General features: G+C 34.7%; 1 protein-coding gene across 4 annotated transcripts in view; it reads right to left on the reverse strand.

The window, feature by feature from the left end:
* Positions 1–23,010, reverse strand: part of TRPM7 (transient receptor potential cation channel subfamily M member 7) — a 123,895-nt gene that overhangs the window by 12,694 nt on the left and 88,191 nt on the right. For 3 of the 4 annotated variants that reach the window (XM_058541552.1, XM_058541554.1, XM_058541555.1), the window contains exons 25-35: positions 22,661–22,793; positions 21,298–22,013; positions 16,150–16,217; positions 15,044–15,103; positions 9,913–10,009; positions 7,685–7,755; positions 6,098–6,132; positions 3,775–3,800; positions 1,468–1,518; positions 1,323–1,388; positions 111–394 (exon numbers count right to left, since the gene is read on the reverse strand). In XM_058541552.1, coding sequence (XP_058397535.1) covers positions 111–394; positions 1,323–1,388; positions 1,468–1,518; positions 3,775–3,800; positions 6,098–6,132; positions 7,685–7,755; positions 9,913–10,009; positions 15,044–15,103; positions 16,150–16,217; positions 21,298–22,013; positions 22,661–22,793 — 1,607 coding nt within the window. The remainder of the gene's footprint in view (positions 1–110; positions 395–1,322; positions 1,389–1,467; positions 1,519–3,774; positions 3,801–6,097; positions 6,133–7,684; positions 7,756–9,912; positions 10,010–15,043; positions 15,104–16,149; positions 16,218–21,297; positions 22,014–22,660; positions 22,794–23,010) is intronic. The other variant, XM_058541553.1, reaches the window with a different exon arrangement.

Below are 23,010 nucleotides of genomic sequence, written 5' to 3' on the forward strand. Positions count from 1 at the left end.
AAACCCTTGTTCAACACTGAAACCAAGACTTTACTTGGTTTATCATACTTTAGAAGTGAAAACATGAAGCTCAAATAATGTTCAACTGTTATGCATTCACTAGCACTTACTCTGAGACAGAGATGTAGAACCGTATCTTCTTTATAAATACTTGACCATGTGTTAATCACATCAGGAAGAAAAGACTTGATAATATAAAGATGCCCTGATTTGAGGATGTCATGTTCTGACCAGGTACATTGTACTTTGACAGCTCTCCGTAAACCTCCTCCCATCTCTTCTTTACTTAAAAACTCTATTTTGGCACAGAGCCCTAGTTGTGACCAAGAAGACATGCTATTATTCAGTGTGTTGGGTGAACTCTCTTCCAAGCGATACACTGTGACAGGTTCACCTGCAACATGAATGGACACATTTTAAAGTCAAATCATGACTCTTTAAAAATGAGATGGTAGAATAAAAATAAAAATCAGGTATCTTTGGTTAAGAGTAAGTAAGGAATAAAAGATGAGATGGACCAAGTTGTAGTTTTATAAAAGACGTTTAAGGGCAACAAATGCTCAGAAATCCAGAAATCTACCAACATCTCTAAATTCATGTGAATTTAGTAATGGTAAGTTTTGAAACTGTGAACATTTTCGAGAAAAACTTTTAGAAAGCAACTGGACTTTTAAACATTTCTAAATTCAACTTTTAGACAAGAGGTTAGAACTATCTGTCACATAAACTCTGTGATATCAATTTATCTATGCTTTCATTACCAGACAATGGATCAAGAGCTTTCCTGAGTTAGAATACACCACTGCTTCTGGATATGCCAGAAACAGAGAAATTAAATACTTTTTTTTTTTTTAAAGAGTTTACTTATTTATTTTTTTTGTGAGGAAGGTCAGCCCTGAGCTAACATCTGATGCCAGTCCTCCTCTTTTTGCCACGGAAGATTGACCCTGGGCTAGCATCCGTGCCCATCTTCCTCCACTTTATATGGGACACCACCACAGCATGGCTTGACAAGCGGTGCAGCAGTGCGTGCCGGGATCCGAACCTCCAAACCTGTGAACCCTCGGGCCACTGAAACGGAGCCTGCAAACTTGACCACTAGGCCACTGGGCCGGCCCTGAGAAATTCAATACTTCTGATGCTTCCTTCTATTTAAGCATGAGTGACTCTTGTAGTAGTCAGGATAACTAAAATTTATATGAAATTGACACTTCTTAATGTGATTGTCCTTTCTGTCACCATCTATGTTCTATATTATAGCTAAAACCACATATTAATAAAGAGTTTATTTTCTCTTTTATTTCTTTACTTTTCAGATTTACCTCTTGGAGGCACAGGTGTAAATGGAATGCTCTGGGATAATCTCATCAAATTATTTCTTTCCACAGCTGCACAAAAACGAAAGAGAAATAATGAAATCCCTGAAAGTTCAAAATATTACTAAATTTTGTTTTTAATATTACTGACCTGAGTAATAGTAGTTTGTATCCATAACTGGCTTAAATGGAGAAGCGAGACCTAAAACGGCAAATAAACAAATGAGATCCTTTTAAAACTACTAACGCAGCATCAATTTTGCTCATACATTCTCTTATAATCATCCTAAGTTTCCTTCATGTAAAGCTCTCTTCACAAAAACAGAAAAAACAGGAATAAAATATGTCCATCATGCGCTATACTACCCTATTTCATTATGCCAGCTTAGTGGTAACTGCACTCAGACACCTGGAAGGGCAAAAGCACTGACGCTTCATGCTTTCCTTTCATAAACTGCATTCTTCCTAGAACTCCCACTCAAAAAAAAATATTTTTATCTCTTAGTTTTAGACCTTTGGGGACTAGGGCCTATAGCCATATAATCATTTTAATGGGTTGACCATGAGAAGATGAACTCCTGGAATGTGAAACATACCAAAAAAGCCCCTACTCCATCTCTAAATGTATTTGAGGACTTTACTTTTTAACTGTAGTGAGACAGATGGAGAATAAACTGAATCTGCTATGTGTTAAATCTCTAGAATATAAATGAAAAAGAACCTATTGTCTTGCAGGAAAAGGAAGTTAGTCAACAGTTTTAATACTGTGTGATAAGTATAAAATACATATATGTGTGTGTGTAGATATACGTATGTACACACACACACACACACACTACAGAACAATAGAAGAGGGTAACCAAATGCCTCCTGGTTGAAGACCTACTCAGAGGAAGAGAACGGGGAAAAAAAGAGTAGTCTGGAAGGTAGTGGTGTGGTGAGGGCAACATTTGCAAAGGCATGGAATTGTTCAAGTGCATGCTATACTTGAGAAACTGCAAGTTGTTTAGTATGAATAGAACAGTGGGTTTCAATACTAATTTTATACAGGGATCAGAATCCTGTGAGGCTTTTTCAACATACACTTACCCAGATCTCACTTCAAAATATTCTAATTCTGTAGGTTTGTGTCATCATACAAGTGATTCTCTATAAGCATTCAGATATGCAACCACGATCGCAAATTAATGAGGAAGAGTACAGGCATACCTGTAGGAGGTAAAGCTACAGAAGCAGGAAATACCAAATTGTTAAGAGCCAAATATGCAATGCTAAGAAAGGATACTGAATTTTATCCAATGACAGTGGGAAAAATGTAAAGCAGAGGAGTGACAAGATCAGATCTTTTAGAAGAATCATTTTGGTGGCAGAATAGAAGATAGACTGGAAGGGAGCCCAAACTGGCACAAGTACTTTGAAAATTTTTTTGGCAGTAACTACTAAATGTGAACATATGCATACCCTACCACTTAGCAATTCCACTCCCAGGTATATAGCCAACAGAAAATAAATACCTATGTTTACCAAACAACACGAACAAGAATGCTCACAGCAGCACTATTCATAATAGCCATACACTGGGCTACTGAAATGCCCATCAAATAGTAGAATGGATAAATAAACTCAGTATATTCACACAAGGAAATATTGTATAGTAGTGAGAATGCACAAACTACCACTATAGACAACATTGATGCATCTCATAAACATATATTAGGAAGAAGCCAGACACAGAGAGTAAATATTGTATGACTCCATTTATATATTTCATGTATATATATATACACACACATACCCACACCCACACCCACATACATACACACAAGTAAAACTAACCTACTGTGATATTTAGGGGCAGGAAGTATAACAAGAAGAGGACACAAGGAACTGGGATATTGGCAAAACTCTGTTTTGCGATCAGGGTGCTGATTACAGGGGAATACGCAGTGAGAATTCACTGAGGTGGAGGCTTATCTGCACTTTTCTGTATGCATATCATACTTCAACAAAAAATTCAAAAAACGATGAAGGTCTGAACTGAAAGCAGCAGCAGGATGTACAGTGGAGGATGGATTCTAGAGATATTTGAGGTAAATACAACAGGACTTTGTGAGTGCAAGGTCAAGGGGATCAAGACTAACTCCCTCTCAGGGTTCACCTAGTCGACTCAAAGATTATCATTCACTAAAACAGGGAATATAAGGGAAGGCGCAGGCTGGGGAGCAGGGATGAAGGGGGGTGTGGTGACAGTACATAGATTATCATTCACATGGTGAGTTCATGTGTTTGTGAAACATCTATATTGAAGAGAAACCAGCTGAAGCAGAAGAATTTTTTACTACCTTGGCTTTGTCAAACATGAAGTCTAAAATTTCTTACCCAGGATAATGTGGTATTTGCTATAATAGATCATATATGATCCTCATTTCTTCACATTAAATCTACCACATAGACTCACCATTTAATGTTCCTTCTTCAGATGGCCTAAAGAAATATCAAAAAATATGTTATAAAACTTGTGCCACAATTTCAGTTTTGGCTACCACATAATTTTTTATTTTATGAAGTTATTTGATTATTTAATATAACATTATTAAAGGAACTGTGAGATTCAGATTCACTTTTGTTTGAATATTTGCTATTTCCTTTAAGCCAAATTCATAATGGATATGTATATATCCACATGCCTATACTTTATTAAAAACTTGTACCTCCGATTTATGCCTACATAAATATTATTCATAGTTTGGTGCCAAATTGAAGGTTCAGTACTAGAAGAGTAAAATATTCCATGACTTCTCTGTTGTGGAGATTCATTCCAGTACTAAAACAACACCTTGAAATACTTTGCAGGATTCTAAAAACACTTCAATAGAATTGATGGGCAAAGAACTAAGAGAATAGCAAACAGACGTCCTTTTGCAAAACTCAATTTCTAATGCTGAAAAAATGTGTTTCCAATGTTCAATATATTTATTTATAACAACATATATTGATACCAAGTAGAGGTTTTATTAATTCCACGGATTGCAGTGCAAATTAGAGAGAGAAGTGTAGTAGAAAGGAGAGTGACATGGGAATTAAGAAAAAAATGGGATAGAGGCTTAGCTCTCCCATTACACAGCTATGTGGCCTTGCTCAGGACTAAAAGGACTAGATCCAGAAAGGCCCTCTGGAGTAGAGGACCTGTGTAGTCTCTTTCCAGCTCTTACATTCAATCTGATCCTGATGTCTATTGATTTTCATCTTAATAATATAAATTTTTTTTATAGGAAGTATTTTGATGCTAGCATCATCCTTTTGTCTGCTGCTGAAAACTACTCTTTTCTCAGCACCCAAAGAGCACTGACCAAATCCACCTTTCTGGGTACTTCAATGGGTCAGTATTCTGTAAGACAATGTTCTCTTGTTAGCTGAATTAACATTAACTTCAAGTATCCATTCTGTCTCTACATCCTACAGTTTTGGTTATAAAAGACATTATTCTCTGAAGAGATCTGATTACAGATAGGTCCAAACGCCATCTAGGGCCAGGATACCCAAAGAATTTGAACTGCAAACCAAAGGCACTTGGTTTATTTTCTTCTCTATTTATACACATCTATTTCTGATGCACAGAAGAAAATGGGGAAAACATTGTAGAATATATAATAATTTCCCTCATATTACACCCAAAGAATTTGAACTGCAAACCAAAGGCACTTGGTTTATTTTCTTCTCTATTTATACACATCTATTTCTGATGCACAGAAGAAAATGGGGAAAACATTGTAGTATATATAATAATTTCCCTCATATTGGCTTCCCTTCTCAAGTAGTCCAAATCAGAGAGTAACTCTACCACGCTTCCAGTACCAAATGGGTGTCAAAACAAGATGACATTTTTCTTAAATGTCCCTTGGAATCCTAAATATTAATTCCCAGGCTGGAAACACAGAGATTATCTTTGATTCCTCTTTATGTTTAACCTGTACTAAAATTTTTCGCTTTCTGGGGATGATTACCTATCGGATTGCCTTTAGTTTCTACTTTTTGTTCTGGATTACCACATCAGCTTTCTAGTGGATATCCCTGTATGCAAGTTTTCTAAAGTATACTGTGTATTACTGCTCTATTATCCAAGTGTTTTCCAAAAGCAGATGCAAGGTTTGTTGATCAGAATGATGGGCAGAGAAGTTAAGTAAACGCAAAACTAAAGTGTCAAACTAGGGGGCCGGCCCTGTGGCTTAGCAGTTAGGTGCGGGCGCTCCGCTGCTGGTAGCCTGGGTTTGGATCTCGGGCGCGCACCAATGCACTGCTTGTCAGGCCATGCTGTGGCGGTGTCCCACATAAAGTGGAGGAAGATTGGCACGGATGTTAGCTCAGGGCCAGTCTTCCTCAGCAAAAAGAGGAGGATTGGCAGGCATGTTAGCTCAGGGCTGATCTTCCTCACACACACAAAAAATAAATAAAAAATAAAGTGTCAAACTAGGTCTTTGAATAAATTTATTCAAGAGCAAGTTGGAAACAGGACTAATAAAATCATAATTGTATCATTATAAGGAAGAGTTTAGTAGAGTTGTAATTATAGTATAACTATACAAAATTAAAAATTTAAATGTATACATTAACTCATAATAAATGAGTTCCCCTAATTTCTTCTATGTAAAGATAGGAGATGCTAAAATAATCATCATCCATAGATAAAGGAGTGTTAAAGAGATGATGCGAATAGCAGAAAAAAGACAACATTCAATAACTATGATACTTTTCAGGCTAATGATGAGAAAAGGCTTACTTACATTTCTCTGTTTGATGGTCTATCTTGTAACCAATCCTTTAGTAAAAACCAAACACAAACAAAAAGTTAAAGAAAAAAAATCTCTAGATGAAGCATAACTGTTTAACTGTGGTTTTTTTCCTATAGTATGTTTTAAGAACGAAGGGCTGAAAAATCAATATGAAGTCCTTGTTTCATATAACTGAACTAATAAGATAACAAATGGATATAATTACCATAAGGCCATTCCATAAGGTGGAATAAAGAATTTCACTAGTGTTATTTCCTACAACATAATTATAGTCCAGTCAGTTGTTTCTGATGATAATTTTTTTCTTAAAATATACATTTGTTTCTATGACTCTGAAAATATGTGCCCATTGCCAAAAGAAAAGCATATCCAAGTATAAAGGGAAAAATTAATATCATGCAAACTGTGAATAAAGAAAATTACTAATAACATTCAGGCATATTTCAGTGAAGGCTTTTTCTGTGTATGTGCCTATGGTTTTTATTCTGCAGTTTCATAATGATATTTCTAGGTGTGGATTTATTTTTACTTTCCCAGTTTGGGACTTAACGCTTCTTGAATTTGAATCTTCATATATTTCATCAATTTGGAAAATTCTAAGCCATTTATAATCTCTTCAAATTCTGTCTACTCTCTCAAGGCCAATTTATTTTCCATGTCTCTTTACCTTTCATACATTTTCCATCTAATTATAATTCTGTTACATTCTGGTCCAAATTCGTAATTCTCTGTTCAGCTTGCCTAACCTGTTATTTTAACGCCCACTGAGTTATTTTTTATTTCGAGATTGTTTTCAAATTTGCTAGTCTTTTTGAGTAGTATCTTTTCTTTTTTTCATATTTGTAATACTTTCTGTCTTTAATAACTTTAATCATACTTATTTTATAATTTGTAACCAATAATTCTGCTCTCAAGTTATTAGCAATCTCCTACTGTTTGTCTAAGTTTACTCCCATTAGTTTAACAATTAGGCACTGTGAAATCATATTCAACGGAGCTCTGTGGCAAAATTGTGCAACTCAGGTTCGGGATAGGTCCTTCCAGAAAGGAGGAATTGTTAAACTCTGTGTTCACTAACCCCCTCTCCCCATTGAAATAGTTATTTTTAATAACATGATTTTTAATAATACAATCTATCTCCTTACAGCAGAATGTAAGTTAATATGTTCTTGACAATCCAGGATCATAATTATGATCACTCATTTCTATACTTGACTACAAAGGAGCAATTTTTATCCTTTCTCCCAAGCTATTTGTCTTGGTTGCCAGAGTCTGCTTTTAAAGAGTGTTTGTAAAATCAAATATTACCTCAATTGGCTGAGAATGACCTGATATAATTAGTTTCAATTTAAACAGAAATTCCTGCCTTTCTTTTGCATAAATTTTTCTTTAAAAATTTCTGACTATTCACTACAGGAAGAAACTCTTTTCTATAACTGCTACACATGCACTGATGTCAGTTTTCTAGAGTAAAAGTTATTTTTGAAAGCTAGATATAATCTCAAATATCATCATCTTTTAGCTCTTCTCTAATATTGTATTTAAAAATATGCATTTGTTTAACTGAAATGTACAAACCGGTAATAAAGCTGCTTTGGAATCTACTTCATGAGTTTCCTCTGCAGATGGCCTTCTACTGCTACTTTCCACTTAGAGAAAAAAAAAAAAAAAAAAAAAGTTACACAACTAAAATTTTTAAAAATACCAGTTAACCAAACACAAAGTGTTTCTAGGCATAGTATAACTTTCATAAGATTAACTTATCCTGTTCCTAACACTGCTGAACATAAGCATTACATGAGGCCCACAGGTATCTTGGCAGGACATCAAAATTATTCAATTTATTTTTCTGAAAAGGCACTAAGAAACAAAAGAGTATAAAGGAAAAAGTCTTGCTCTTCCCCTGCTTTCTAATTTCTCGTGTACCCTTCCAGGGATATTTTGTTTGTTTGTGTGTGTGTGTATACTCCCCTCCTATATATATACATATATATATATTTTTTTTTTACAGAAATGGTAGCATAATAATATATATTATATATCTTGGGGGGTTTTGCTGTTGGTTTTTTAACTTCAAGCTTGGAGATCTTTATCAGTACTCAGAGGACTTCTCTATTCTATTTTGATGCTACACTGAACTTCATACTATGGATATACAAAAATTTATTTAACTAAACTCCTACTGATGGGACATTTGGTCTCATTTCAATCTCTTGCTACAACAAACAATGTTGAAATTAATAATCTTATATATACATCATTTGACAGTAATGGAAAAAAAAGAATAGTTCATCTTTCCCTTCTGATTTAAGATGCCACCTTTGTCATATCTTGTTTATCCCAAACAAACTTCAGAATTAAGCCTATTTTTTAAAAAAAGTCAGAATGTCAAACAACAAATTAACTTGGAGAGAATTTACAACTTCATGATACAATAAAGGAAAACCTCAGATGACTAGTGAAGGGAAATCGTAGAACAAAAGTTGTATTCCAAGTGTAGAGGGCAAAAAGACCAGACTGAAGTACATTAGAAGACTCTGGGCAAAACTTTTTCAAGATGATGCAACTGACAGAATACATTATATATCTGAGTAACCTGAAGAAATGTAGTCAAATAGCAGAGAATCTAGTGTTGATCTAGCCAAAATTATGATCTAACTACATTGGTGGGAAAGGGTAAAGGCATGTGTTTTGGGAACAGAGAGCAAGGGGAAAAAAGAGGTCAATCCTTGCCTTCTTTAGTGGGAGGTCAATAGATATTGTCTAAAACTGACATACAAGGATGCAAAATTATAAGCATGCTAACTTTAGAAATAACATCCATGTTATCTGAAAATAATGAGTTTTATTTCTTCCCTCTGAATCCTTCTACCATTTATTTTTCTTCCCTTATCTCTCTGGCTAGAATGTTAAATAGAAACGGCAATAGCCAGAATCCTTGTCTTGTTCCCCATCTTGGGCTTTCAGTATTTCATTATGAAGTATAATATTTGTGATAACGTTTTGTAGATACTCTTTATTCAGATTAAGGAAAACTCCATTCTATTCTTCCTTTTCTAAAAGTTTTAATCATGAATGGATGTTGAATTTCATCAAATGCCTTTTCTGCAGCTATTGAGATGATCATATGATTTTTCTCCTTTAATCTGTTACTATAGGCACATAATTGAAAAGTTGAATAACAGTAAATTTATGTGAATATATAACTTTGACTCATAATTAGCATGATATGGAAACACCCCCAGGTCATTTAATTTTTAAATGAAAAATGAAAGGTGCAGAACAACATGTATGGTATGCTACCTCTTGTGTAAAAGATGAGAGAGAGAACAACTATATATAGTCATATATGATTGTATAAGCGTGAAACTAGAGGATAAACAAAAATAACAGTGTTATGTGTGGGGCTGGAGTGAGGGAGACTGATTTTCAAAGTGCTTGTGTGTGTCTATTTTAATTTTGAACCAAATAAATGTATTAGCTATTTTTAAAAGTTAAATTAGAAAAATATGTTGACGAAATGACTATACAGAATAAACACAACAGATTCATTTGTAAAAGTTAAAGACATCAGACCTGTAAAAAGCACATCTTTATATTTTATCTTTAGGGATTAAACAATTTGTAAAAAATATTAGAACATTAGGATTGTGTTTTATTCAAGGTTACAGCAACAATGACGGACCAGAATCTTCATTTTCTGACTATCGAAACATTCATTGCTCAGGTGGTATGATACACATAAAATACATTTAAAGCTTAAATGAGTATAGTTGCTAAGATAATTCAAGTATCAAAACACTTACCTTGTTCTGAATGAAGAGGAAGAGAAGTTTTGTGACACTCAGTAAATCCAGCATGAGACCTCACGTGTTTCAAAGTGTTTTCAGAAGGAATATCATTCTGCATATTGCACATAAGACAAAATTTAAAAACAATTGAACTGAATTTCAAATCACTGTTCTAAGTAGTATGAGAGCCTCTAGATTTATTAGCTCAATATGCTTTATTCTACCTGGACACCAGAAGGTATAGTACAGATTACAGTTACTTTCTTTAATGTCAATCCCCAAAATTGCATCAAAATACGCTAACCTGCTTACAGTTCATAAATCCATCCGAATGACTCCTTTTTCATAGTAATACAAGTTCATAAAATATTTGGGGGAAAAAACAGGAAAAGGTAGGGAAAATAATAAAACATTTATCAATTCTCCGAAAAAAGAAAAAGCTACTATTTTACACTAACATGGACGATTTGGAGGGAGAAGGAGTGGAAGGGTGACTTCATTTTGGCAGTTTTGGTAGCCTTCTTATTGATTTGTATGAGCTGTTTATATAAGAAAGATCTATATGATTATTATTTGTCAAATTTCAATTTTTTTTTCAAATTTGTTTTGACTTATGTATGCTTTACATTTTTAGGTACTTAAATCTCTTTGCATCCTTCCCTTAATATTTTCTATTCTTTGTATGTTTAGAAAGCCCTCCTGGCTTTACTGACTTAACATTTCTATTTTTTTAAGTTTTTTATGATTTGAATTTTTACTTTTAAATCTGGAATTCATCAGAGCTTATAAAGTGATATGAGAACATAAGACTTTTCCAAATTTCTACCCAATTGTCCAATTTGTATTTATCAACAAAGCATTCCCTTTCTCATCAATTTCTAATCCAACCCTTCTTATTAAATTCTTATTTGTAAAAGGGTTATTTTGGAGTCACCAAAATGTTTTGCTAAATATTCATGTTTCAACTACTCTACCTGTATAATATTTTAGTATCTAATAACCAACTCTCCCTCACTTTCTTCTTTTTACCTATTCATTTTTCCAGATGAAGTAATGAATTGCATTAAAATATGGGGAAGATCTGATACCTTCATGATGTTTCCTCTCTTCAACTATAAAGAGGTCACACTATTATGCAACTTTAAAATACTTCCAAACCTCTATCACCTCTCAGAAACAGTGAGTTTAAAAATATTACTACCACAATAAACTATACCTTCATTAAATAAATTTAAAACTTTAGATGCTCTACACTCTTCATATTACAGCTGATTTATACAGCTGAGCAAAAGAGTACTAACCTTCTTCCTGTAGTCACCAAGCAATTCTTAATTTCCTTTCTGATTTTAGTTGTTTCTTTTGGAACCAGTTCTAGCTATTTCTTATTTGCTTTATTTAAGTACTTTCCTTGATATACACCCTTTGATGCAATGACATATCAGTTTCACAGAACGATGGTTCTGTGACAAATTCTAGCTTGGAATTAATGAGTGGGCTTCAAGTTATTTCTAAAACTCTATACTTTAATAGAAAAAATTTTATGTATGTGCATTTTTCTGGGAAGAGGGTCTGTAGTTTTTATTAGATTTTCAAAGGGGTGTATAACTCACAAATGTTCAAGAACTCAGTCTCCGATCATCATGAGCTAGAACTCATTATTCTATTAATTACAGTTTCAGTTCTTTTCCTCTAATTGCTCAAAATTGTTGAATTCAAAACATAGCCACCACTCTTCTGCCCACTCACAGAAACTTGTAATTTCTTCTTGTTTTTACCAGTAAGTTATCTGCTCACTTAAAAGTTTTCAGCATACTCCTGCTTTAAGTTCATTCAATAGGTTCACTGCTAAAAGGTGAAACCTGTGGAGAAACCCTGATAGCTTACGCTTTCATCCTAAATGATTTCCGATGTATATTAAGTGCTTCACAACAGGAAAATGATGCCACCAGAGTGTGGTGATACAATTCTTTCAATTGTTGTGACACCTTGTTAAAGACATTTTAAAAGTTCAACAAAATAAAAATTAGAGCATGACAGCCTAAGTCAGGGTAATTGCTACTAAGGATTGAGAGGAGCAGAGATACTAAAAAAAATTTTTAGGAAGCAAAACCAGTTAGATTTGGCAGGAGAACTAGCAGTGCCGTTTTGCCTCGGTAAACTAGAATGCTGATGTTATTAAGAGAGGTAGAAAATACAGGAGGAGAAGTATGTCTGCTGAGCAGGGAGATGACGGTGAATTTGAGGTTTTGACATGCTAAGTTTGACAACTCTAAGAGTTCCACCTCATGAGCAGTTCTAACCTTTTACTGTGGTGTCATGCCAATTCTTTCATCAGAATTACTCCAAAGACTTACTTTCCCGATATCCACCCCCAGCCCTCAGTCTTCCTGGCAAAACTCCAACTGTTGATATAGCTACTAAAAATTCATGCTATTTTCAACTCTGTAGCTAAGAAGTCATATTCTTGGTTTTCTCTTGACTTCTTAACAACTCCACACAACGGTTCCTCTAAACCTTCTCTACCTTGTGTACTCCACTCCAGCTTCCACCGACTTCACTGGAAAAGTAAACGCCTTAAAAGTATCAATGAATTCCCCAGATTACCTTTTATCCCCTTTAATTTTAAAAAAAATTTTGTATATTTATATGCAATAAAACACACAGATCTTAAGTGATAAGTTAAAGAGTTTTAGCATCATTTCTTTCCAACTCAAAATATCCATATGACAATCCTCTGTCAGTCCTCCTATCTTAAAAGAAGTTACACTTTTCTTCCTAAGAATATCATCCTTGAGTGCTTGATTTCACTCCTTCTATGTCCCCTTGCTTTCTAAATTATAATTCCGATCAGCTCTCTCTCCCTGTAAGAAACTCAAAGATAAAACAAGAGATACAACTTAAAAAAAAAATCTTTGGTTTCCCTACTGGTTCCTTTCCCTCATATTAAAACATTCATAAATTTATTAAGCAAATTAAGAAAAAAACAAACGCCTTTAATAAGTCTGCTACTCATTCAAACTCTTGAACCATTTTGTTACTGTTGAATATAATGATATTAATTCCTCTATTCTCTTACAATCTCCACAATTTTTATTTTGCATCCTCCAATATACTAAAATCGCATTCATATAGGCCACTTAATTCAGTGGTCTAAGATCTTATTCTAGACTTCTCTGAAGTATCAGCAACTACTATACATTCTCCCTTCTTGAAATTCTCCTGCATTGCTTCTGTGATGGCTGCTTCAATATCATAACTGCCACTCTATGAATGTTAACTCATTGTACCTTTTTTCTCCTCTTAATTCCCAAGAAGTGGGAACATCTGAATCTCAGGTTTACTCTTCACCTTGACCTTCTCTCTTTTGAAGATATCCTATGGCAGTATATATCATTCCTCTTGGTTTCTCTCTCAAGCTGTAGTCTTACATTTTCAACTATCATTTAGCTACTCCTATGTTACTGGCTTGCTGTTCTCTCACATTTAATTATTCTAAACAGAATCTAATCCCTCCCATACTAATTCACATTCTTTCCAATTTGCCTATTTCTACACATGGTACTACAACAGTCACTATTATCTGGGCTTGGAAACTTTTCTTTCCATTTCCATGCGTCTATGTCAAGATCTGAGCACTCCTCTCCTGAGTTATGATTAAAACTTCCCAATAATCTCCTGTGCTTATGGTTCTCCCATTCATCCTGTATGCTGTTGCTGGATTAATGGTCCGACAAGGATAATCAAAAATCTTCAATGGCATGTGACTAAGTATTCTCCCTTTGAAATTTCAGAGCAAATGATGTGTGCTATTTCTAGGCCTGGCTCACAAAAACCTCCTGTGCTTCTCTTTCCCTTTCCCTTCTGTTAGCTGCATGCAAATGATTACAGGACCTTGGTGGGTGGCAGAGCCATAAGATGGAAGAGGCAGTGTTAGCCTATATTCCCAAATGACTGTATGGAGAAGAGTCATCCCACATACAAGAAACATACTTCTAATCCCCCCTTAATGCTGGACCATTTTATAGCCCTATCTCCTACTCCCTTAGATGATAAGCGTATTCACTAGTCAAACTAACATTTCCTTTACCATGTTCTATATATCCTCTGTCTCTGCCATTTTGTCTCTGAAATACCCTTTTGTCTATAGAACTGCCTACTTTCTACAGCTTTTAAGAAATCCTACCTCCTTTATGCAGTTTTCTCTGACATCTTCAGCTAGAAATATTTTCCCTCCTCTAAACAAGTACACATAAGTACAAAGCTCATAGTCTTGTGATACAGTCATTTAAGTGCACAGGTTTGGAGTCAAATCTGGGGTCAAATACCATGTCAGGCACTAATGCCTATATTAGTAAGTTTTATTACTAGCTGCTAAAGGGTATCAATAAATATCTCTTAAATTCTTGGACTCCAAGTACCCAACTACAAAATTAAAACATTTAAAAAATTACTTTCACTAATTAAAAGTGAACAAATATACTACCCAAATTATAATGTACATCCCACTTGAACAGCTAATTTTACTATAAGGAAGGATTAAAATAAGAGGCCTTGAGCTCTCATGGACTAAATAATATACTGGGTCTGGATTTTAAATGAAAGGATATTTGCATTTAGGAAAAAGAGAATGTGATAAGAAATTTTATTAAGCTTAAACAATTCCAAATTATAAACAGCATTACTGAAACTTACGAAGGTCCATAAAACACTTCATTTACGTCTAAAAACCACTTCAGTTAAAACCTGATCAAGAAAAACCATATGTGGAATGTAGATATATCATGTCTATATTTTAAGAATTATAAAACCAACTTTGGTAGAGATCTGTCTGGTCTTCATTCTACTTATTACTTTTTCTCATTCCTTTCTTCTTCCCTTCTTTTTCTTTTCCTCATCATGTGTCAACTAAGGCTACCTAAATGCACTTAATCCATTTATTTAGTTCTCTCCTTCTCTTTAAGGCATTACATATATAATGGAAAATTCTGATCTTTAGAAGTATGCCACAGAATTAAAACGGTTACAAAACATCATGCAAATTATAGTCTTATAAGTCCACTGAACTAATACCTACTTCTTCCATCTAAAGGTATATGCATATTTTAAGCTGACTTTCTAACTCTCACATGTACCAAAGAAACTTTACCTGATATTTACGCATATGTGAATACTCCATAATTGTATTTCTTATGTCATTCTGCTGGTCCTATTTGAGGTAAGAAATACAAACTTAAAGGCAAATATGGAAAGAAAAAGAACCCCATGTAATCATTACGTCTCAGTTTGCATATAATCACCAATTAAATACTAAGTTAACAATATCTGATTAACAGACATTAAACTAAGTTATTCATTTTAGTACAATATTTGAATCAGAATATATGCTATTAAAAATACAAATGTTAGTATTTCTATCATCAAAATGCACTTCAGTCTACCTTTTATATGAAGGGTAATAATTAATATGTCTTGAGAGCAATTACACAATTAACTATGGATCAAATGAGGAACAGTCATTCACAGAAACTCTTATATTATGTCATTATCATTTCCTTGCTTTAGCTTTAGGAAAAATGTTTTCATTTTATTTGTCACTTGATCATTCCACAACTTAAGTTCTTTAAGGGATAGAGAAGCTTAACACTCTTCCACAATCCTTTTACTTATCTCGGTGCAGCTGTATTATTACCCTTAAGCCTCTAAATAGTTATGGGTAACTATGAAAGCAACAGTTAAGCAATAAAAACCAATTTTCAGCCGGGAAACACACCTTTTTCACCAGTTATTCTATACATTTTAAAACTTATTTAACAAACACTTATTACCTTACACTTGCACATTATACTGTAGTTATTGGCATATTCAGCTTTTTATTATTAGACTACAGGCTCCCTGAGAGCCAGGGTTATGTTCTAATAAACTTTTGGGCCTGGGAAAGAGTTGAGTTCAAAAAGTATTTAGTCAATGGAAAATGTACAGGAACAAGTATTTCTAAAAACAGAAATGTTAAATAGGTGACGTTTTTTTATTTTAGTTAATAAAAAAATGCAAGCTATTTGCACATTTTTTCATATTCCTCAGTTGTTTCTTCTTTTTTTCAAATTGTGTATAGCTTCAAATATTTGGGATCATGTTGATGATGGTCTCTCCTAAAACTGTATTTTTACTGAAAAAAATGTTTACTTCTCTTTTGAACTAAACTCCAAAATAGCGAAATAAAGTTGAATTGTACTGTTGTAACTATTTACTTACAGATAACATTTCTTTTATCTTGTTTGCTGTTTCTTTAAACTTCTGTAAATCCATGCTATCTCTGTGTCCTTTAAGAGCAAAAAAAAAAATTACAACAAAAAAATTTGTTTTTTCTTATCTATCAAATAACGTCATGGCCTACAGTCTATACAAACAAGTGATTTATGTTGTTTTCCAAGTAGTTTTGATGGCTCTGTAGTTTCCCATAGCTCTTTTGATAAATATTGAAAATATCTGTCAAGAAGATGAGTAGTTCAGTTTACAGTAACAGCAAAAGTCAAAGGCCTCCTAAAAGAATCCAACATGTGATATGAAGGGAACTGCTTGAAAATTAAAATGAAAAATGGAGAGCGATCATTTTTACTGTTAATAAAATATAAAAGCATTATATATAGTATATATTTATTATATATGCATAACATATACATATATACACATACCATATATATATAGACATAGATATCTATCTCCATTCCAGTGGCAAGACATTAACAAACAGGCTAAAATGTGTTTTTAAAAAATAAATTGGGGGGCTGGCCTGGTGGTGTAGTGGTTAATTTCGCACGCTCTGCTTTGGTGGCCTGGGGTTCACAGGGTTGGATCCTGGGCATGGACCTACGCACCGCTTATCAAGCCATACTGTGGTAGCGTCCCATAAAAGTGGAGGAAGATGGGCATGGATGTTAGCCCAGGGCCAATCTTCCTCAGCAAAAAAGAGGAGGACTGGCAACAGATGTTATCTCAGGACTAATCTTCCTCAAAAACAAACAAACAAATTAGGATAGATTTTAGGTAGGCAAAGTTGTCTCTATAAATCCACAGTGAACTCCACGTAGCCCAGCAGCAGAGATCAGCAAACTCAGTACCTAGGTAACTTACAGGGTTGGCCTTACTGTAGAGATTTTACATGGACATAACATATTCTCTGAACAATCTTTATACATGTTCCATGACTAGGTAAATTTCTAGGGTGAGAAGGCTCAAGTGTTAAAGACAAGGTTAGGAAGTCACCTGATGGAAAAACTCAAACCTAAAGAGACAGAGGGCCTCATTCACACCTTGAAACATTCCGATTATTTCCAAAAACAACCCAAGCTGTTTTCTAAGAATTCTTTGTTAAATATTTTAATCTTTAATAACCTAACAGGAAGACTGTTAGAACATTATATTCTCCCAAATATTAGGGACCTGGCTAGCTCTATGAAGCATTCACTCTTCACCTTTTCCCTCCATACAGCATACCTTCAACATTTAAATATGCTTAAGTCTCCATCATCATTAAAAACAAAACAAATAAAAAACTTCAAACATACAAACCACAATATTAGTTATTTCTTTCTTCTTGCCTTCACTGCCAAGCTTTTTAGAGTCACCCCCGGTCACCCTTTACATTTCCTCCTCCTATTTGCACTTTATTTCACTATAATCTGGCTCCTCCCTCTACCACTTCCTTCACTAAAACAGTTTTCACCAAAGTCATTAATATGCTGTTATTGCGAAAAAATATATATTTTCAGTCCTTATTTTACTCGAGCTATCTGAGGTATAAGAATGAATCATTCCTTTCTGAAATGTTCTCCTCTCTGGGTATAAAAATGGGTGGACCATAAATACAGTCATGTGTCACTTAATGACAGAGATATGTTCTGAGAAATGTGTTGTTAGGTGATTTCATCATTGTGCAAATATCATAGAGTGTACTTAACAAACCTAGATGGTACAGCCTACTACACACCTAGACCATATGGTATAGCCTATTGCGCCTAGGCTACAAACCTGTACAGCATGTTACTGTACTGAATACTGTAGGCAACTGTAACACAATGGTAAGTATCTGTGTATCTAAACACAGAAAAGGTATAGTAGAGTATAAAAGAAAAAAAATGCTTTACTTGTATAACGCTTTTACCATAAATGGAGCCTGCAGCACTGGAAGTTGTTCTGGGTGAGTCAGTGAGTGAGTGGTGAGTGAATGTGAAGGCTTAGGACATCACTGTACACTACTGTAGATTTTATAAACACTGTACAGTTAAGCTACACTAAATTTCTAAAAAAATTTTTTTCTTCAATAATAAATTAACCTCAGCTTATTGTAACTTTTAACTTCATAAAGTAAGCCTTCACAGGGTTTAAATAAACTTTTTAAGTTTTTTTAACTTTTTAACTTTCTGACTCTTGTAATAACACTTAGCTTAAAACACAAACATTGTAGAACTGTACAAAAATATTTTCTTTCTTTATATCCTTATTCTATATACTTTTCCCTATTTTTAAAATTTTTAATTTTTTTACTTTTTAAACTTTTTTCTCAAAAACTAAGACACAAACACACACATCAGCCTAGGCCTACACAAGGTCAGGATCATCAGTATCACTGTCATCCACCTCCACCTCTTGTCCCACTGGAAGGTCTTCAGGGGCAATAACACACATGGAGCTGCCATCTCCTAGGACAACAATGCCTTCTCTGGAATACCTCCTGAAGAACCCGCCTAAGGCTCTCCCTGAGGAGGTGTCGCTCTTCAGAAATATGCCCATGGTGGTTTGCTTCTTTTTTTTCATCATAGGTTTGCTTGTAAGCAGATAATACACTATGAACGTTCCTCTCTATTAATGAAAATCTTTGGTGTTGGGGTCCATGTTTTTGAATTTTTAAGGAGTATGTTGAGGTTTGCAAAAGCTTCTGCTAAACCTTTCACCGTGAATTTTCTTGGGAGTTCTTCTTTTTCTTCTCCTGCAGCTTCCTTATCTCTTGCCTCTTCTTCAGCTATGCATTCCTGTTCCAGTTCCAACAACTCTTCATTAGCCAGTTCCACAGAAACCATCTCTAGGCACTCCTCAATGTCATCCTCATCCATATCTAGGTTAAGTTGTTTGCCTTCTCAACCACATCCTTGTTGATTTTTGCAACCTCTTCATTCTTGGCAAATCCTTTGAAGTCATGGACGAACCTCTTGAGTGTCTTCTCCCAGATGCCATTCATGCACTCTGGTGCCATCACTCCAAGCTCAAGCAAGGTTCTCGATGCAGTCATAGTTGCTGCATGACAGAATTGCATCAGTGTCTTCCTCATTTGCAGCAATAGCCTGGGCAAAGGTCCTCCTCAGGTAGTGGGCCTTAAAAGTTGCTATAACTCCTTGATCTGTTGGTTGGATCAAAGAGGTAGTGTTTGGAGGGAGAAACACCACTTTGATATTGGGATGAAGATCATCAATAAACGGAGGATGTCCAGGAGCATTACCAACAATAAGTAAAATCTTGAAAGATATGTTATTGTCCAAATAATACTTATCCACTTCGGTAACATGGCAATTCAGGAGGGCATCTTGGAAGAGGTGTTGGGTCATCCATGACTTCTTATTGTTCCTGTAGTACAGTAGCAGTGTGTGCTTACTGACATGCTTGAAGACTCTGGGGTTCTCACTGTGCCAGATCACAAAGGATTTCAATTTGCAGCCTGCAATATTGGTCCTGAGCAAGACTATTGTCCTGTCCTTAAAAGCCTTGGAACTTGACCTTGACTTGATCTCCTTATGGATGAAAAGTCCTTTCAGGCATCCATTTCCAGAATAGGGAGGTTTCATCCATATTGAATATTTGCTCTGGCAAGTAATTTTCCTCCACAATCAGTTTAATTAGAGTTTCCAAGAATTCTTCAGCTGCCTTCACAGCAGCACTCATAGACTCCTCACTCACTTGCACAGGATGTAACAAATAATGATTCTTGAATTGTCTAAATCACTCAGAGCTAGCAGTAAACTCAACATCATAGTTGGGTCCAGCCTTCTCTTTCAACATCACAAAGTTTTTGCTTTGGTGGTGATCACCACAGTGATAAGACGGATATGATTCTGTGTCTGGTCTTCAAGAAGTTTCTCCATGTCTGATAAAGGCCCTTCTTGAGTTTTTGTTAGTCTTGTTGCCTTCAACGAAGCAGATCTTTTAACAGCTTCTGTCACTTTGTTCTTGTTCTTCAAGATGGTAGCTACTGTGGAATGGCACACGCTTGACTGGCGAGCAATAACCATCACTGATTTTCCACCTTCGTAGTCCTCAATCACTTTTAATTCTGTTTCCAGGTCAATCACTTGAGGTGGCCTCTTACTGGCAACGTTACCAGTGGAGTTTGTACATTTATGGGCCATGATGAACAAAAGAACACAAGATTAAATCAAGCACAAGAGAAAATGATGCGATCAAGAGACACGCTAAACACAAGATGTATAAGGCTGCCACTGGTGTAACACGGCGTCGTACAGTTTTAATGTAAACTTTTTTTTATAAGTAGAAAGAGTACACTCTAAAATAATGATACAATGTATAGTATAGTAAATATATAAACCAGTAACATAGTTTTTTATTATCATTTTAATATTATGTACTATACATAATTGTATGTGCTATACTTTTATATGATTGGCAGCGCAGGTTTGTTTACACTAGCACCACCACAAACGTGAGTAATGCGAAGCAATGCACTACGACATTACGACAGCTACAACATCACTAGGCGATAGGAATTTTTCAGCTCCATTATAATCTTATGGGACGACCATCATATATGTGGTCTATCATTGACCAAAGCACCACATGTACATGACTGTACCACATGTGGCACATGACTGTACTCATTTCCCATGTAGAAAACAGGCTTTCCCTATTGTCAATGTAATTATTAGTACTGCATCCTTTCACTCTCAAAAGTGTACTGGTTTTGATGAAAAATTATACGGTCACTCTATTTATATAAGACATGCTCCTTTCCAGTTATTTCTAGCCTCCCCTGTATCTAGTGTTCCCCAAATATCTGACACTTATGAATCACTCAGGTTCTTTCAACAAAAGTTCATTAAATTTAATCAGAGATCCTCAAATTCAAAAGACAGAGTCCAAATTTTCCGGACAATTGTCATCACAGTAAATTGCATCAAAGAGGTATGTGCCAATGTATTATAGCCCAATTCAACCTATTTCTCTCACTTCTGATTCCTTTAAAAAATTTTAGAACTATGCTGTATGAAAAGGTAGTTCACTTGTCACACAAGTACATGGTTTTATTAATTAGCTATTTATTTTTATTTCTAAGGTAATTATTATAATAAAAAAGTAAACAATATTGATATACAAATATCAGTTTGCCAAACTTACCTACAAAGGCTCCAAATTCTATATTATCTCCTTCTGCAGCTTTAGAGCAAACAGTTTCTTGATCTTTGGTTACAGTTTTCAAGTGGCTTTTGCAACTCGGCTGGGATGGTGTACTAACAAAAAATTTGGCTGGTGGGGATGATAAATGTGGTATGCTATTAGATGTACTACCTAATTTCTGACTTTTACTAAACATTTTTAAGGTTTCTACCCCATGTAGTCTCTGTCGCAGTTCTGGAGGAGAAACAGCACTTGGGAGTAAGGCACCACAAGAGGAACCGGCCTCTGGAAAACTGAATTCTTTTCTCTGGGGTACTACAGGTAAATCTTGACCAAATACTTTACATTGGGGATCTTTTTCATCTTTCATAAAAATATTACAAAGAAAAGGATTATTACTTTCAAGACCACCTTGAGGAAGAGAGGAGCTAAGTGTATTTACAACACTGTGCTTTTTCCATACAGAAGGTCTTACAGGACCATCATCAATAAGGTTTTGAGCCAAATGTTTGGAAATGCTCAATTCTCGTGTGATTTCATTGTGAACTTTGCTAGCTTCTGAAGCTTTCTGGGCAGTGAGCGTTTTTAATGTATCTACTGTCAGGGCTGAAAGATCTTGCAAATGGCCAATTTGAGAATCTAATGACTGTAATGATCTTTTTATATAGTTGACACGATCTCCAACTTCTTTAATCTGAATGCACATCTGCTCCACTCTGTAGGAGAGAAAAAGGCTTTTTACAAATGTTAAAGATTAATGTTTTAGAAATTCTATTTGCAATCCTAATAAATGATAAAAAGAAAGAAATTTTACGTGAACTCAAACAAGGTAAGACATAAAATAAGGTAAGGTTATTTACTTACACAAGACACACCTTATGTTTAAAAAAGATCCAATGCTATTCTAATAAAATGTTAAAGATTTCGAAAAATGCTTCTGTTCCATAGGCTATTCATTCCAATTTCCCCAGATCAAAGTAACACAAAAAACGTGTATACAGCTACATATACATAGAACCACCATTATCACTACTGTAACTACACCAACACCATATGCTTCCAGAATGTAGCAAAGCCAACAGAAAGAAACAAACGCTTTAAAATAATGAGGATAGTTTTATGTTTCTCCATGCAACAGTAGAGAACATTAACTCTTCTCTGCCCTTTTTAACAAAGGTCACAAAATAACAAGAGACTGACTTACATGAAGTATTAGAAGTAAAGAACTGAACTCTCTCCCAATATATAATGTAAAACTATTATTAAACTTACTTGTTTGACATACATAAATTGAACAAGGAGAGACATAACTAATAGAATCTGTTCTGACATATGATCAATTATAACTAAAGAGTTACTGAACCTTTCAAAAGTGACACGAATTCTCTCTTCACTCCCAGAATGGAATTTGTCATCTTTTTCATTAAAATACATCTCAACACACTGCTCTTCAAAATCATGAAGTTTCTTTTGATCTTCTTCTGTTAAAAAAAGTTCTAAGGAGGGAAAAGAAAAAAAATTAATAAAGACTCTCAAGATATCAAACTTTAGCTCAGGAGGCTTGTGAATTATTCTGGGTTCATAAGACTATATGTATCATCTGCAATTTTTTTCTCTTTTTACTGCTGTGTTTCTAAAGCACTAGATTTCTATTTTTTCTTCACTCACAGTGATGTTAGCAGAATAGTTTCAGGTACTTCCTAATTTCTAAAT

This window comes from Diceros bicornis, chromosome 5, assembly GCF_020826845.1.
Source record: "Diceros bicornis minor isolate mBicDic1 chromosome 5, mDicBic1.mat.cur, whole genome shotgun sequence".
NCBI lineage: Eukaryota > Metazoa > Chordata > Mammalia > Perissodactyla > Rhinocerotidae > Diceros > Diceros bicornis.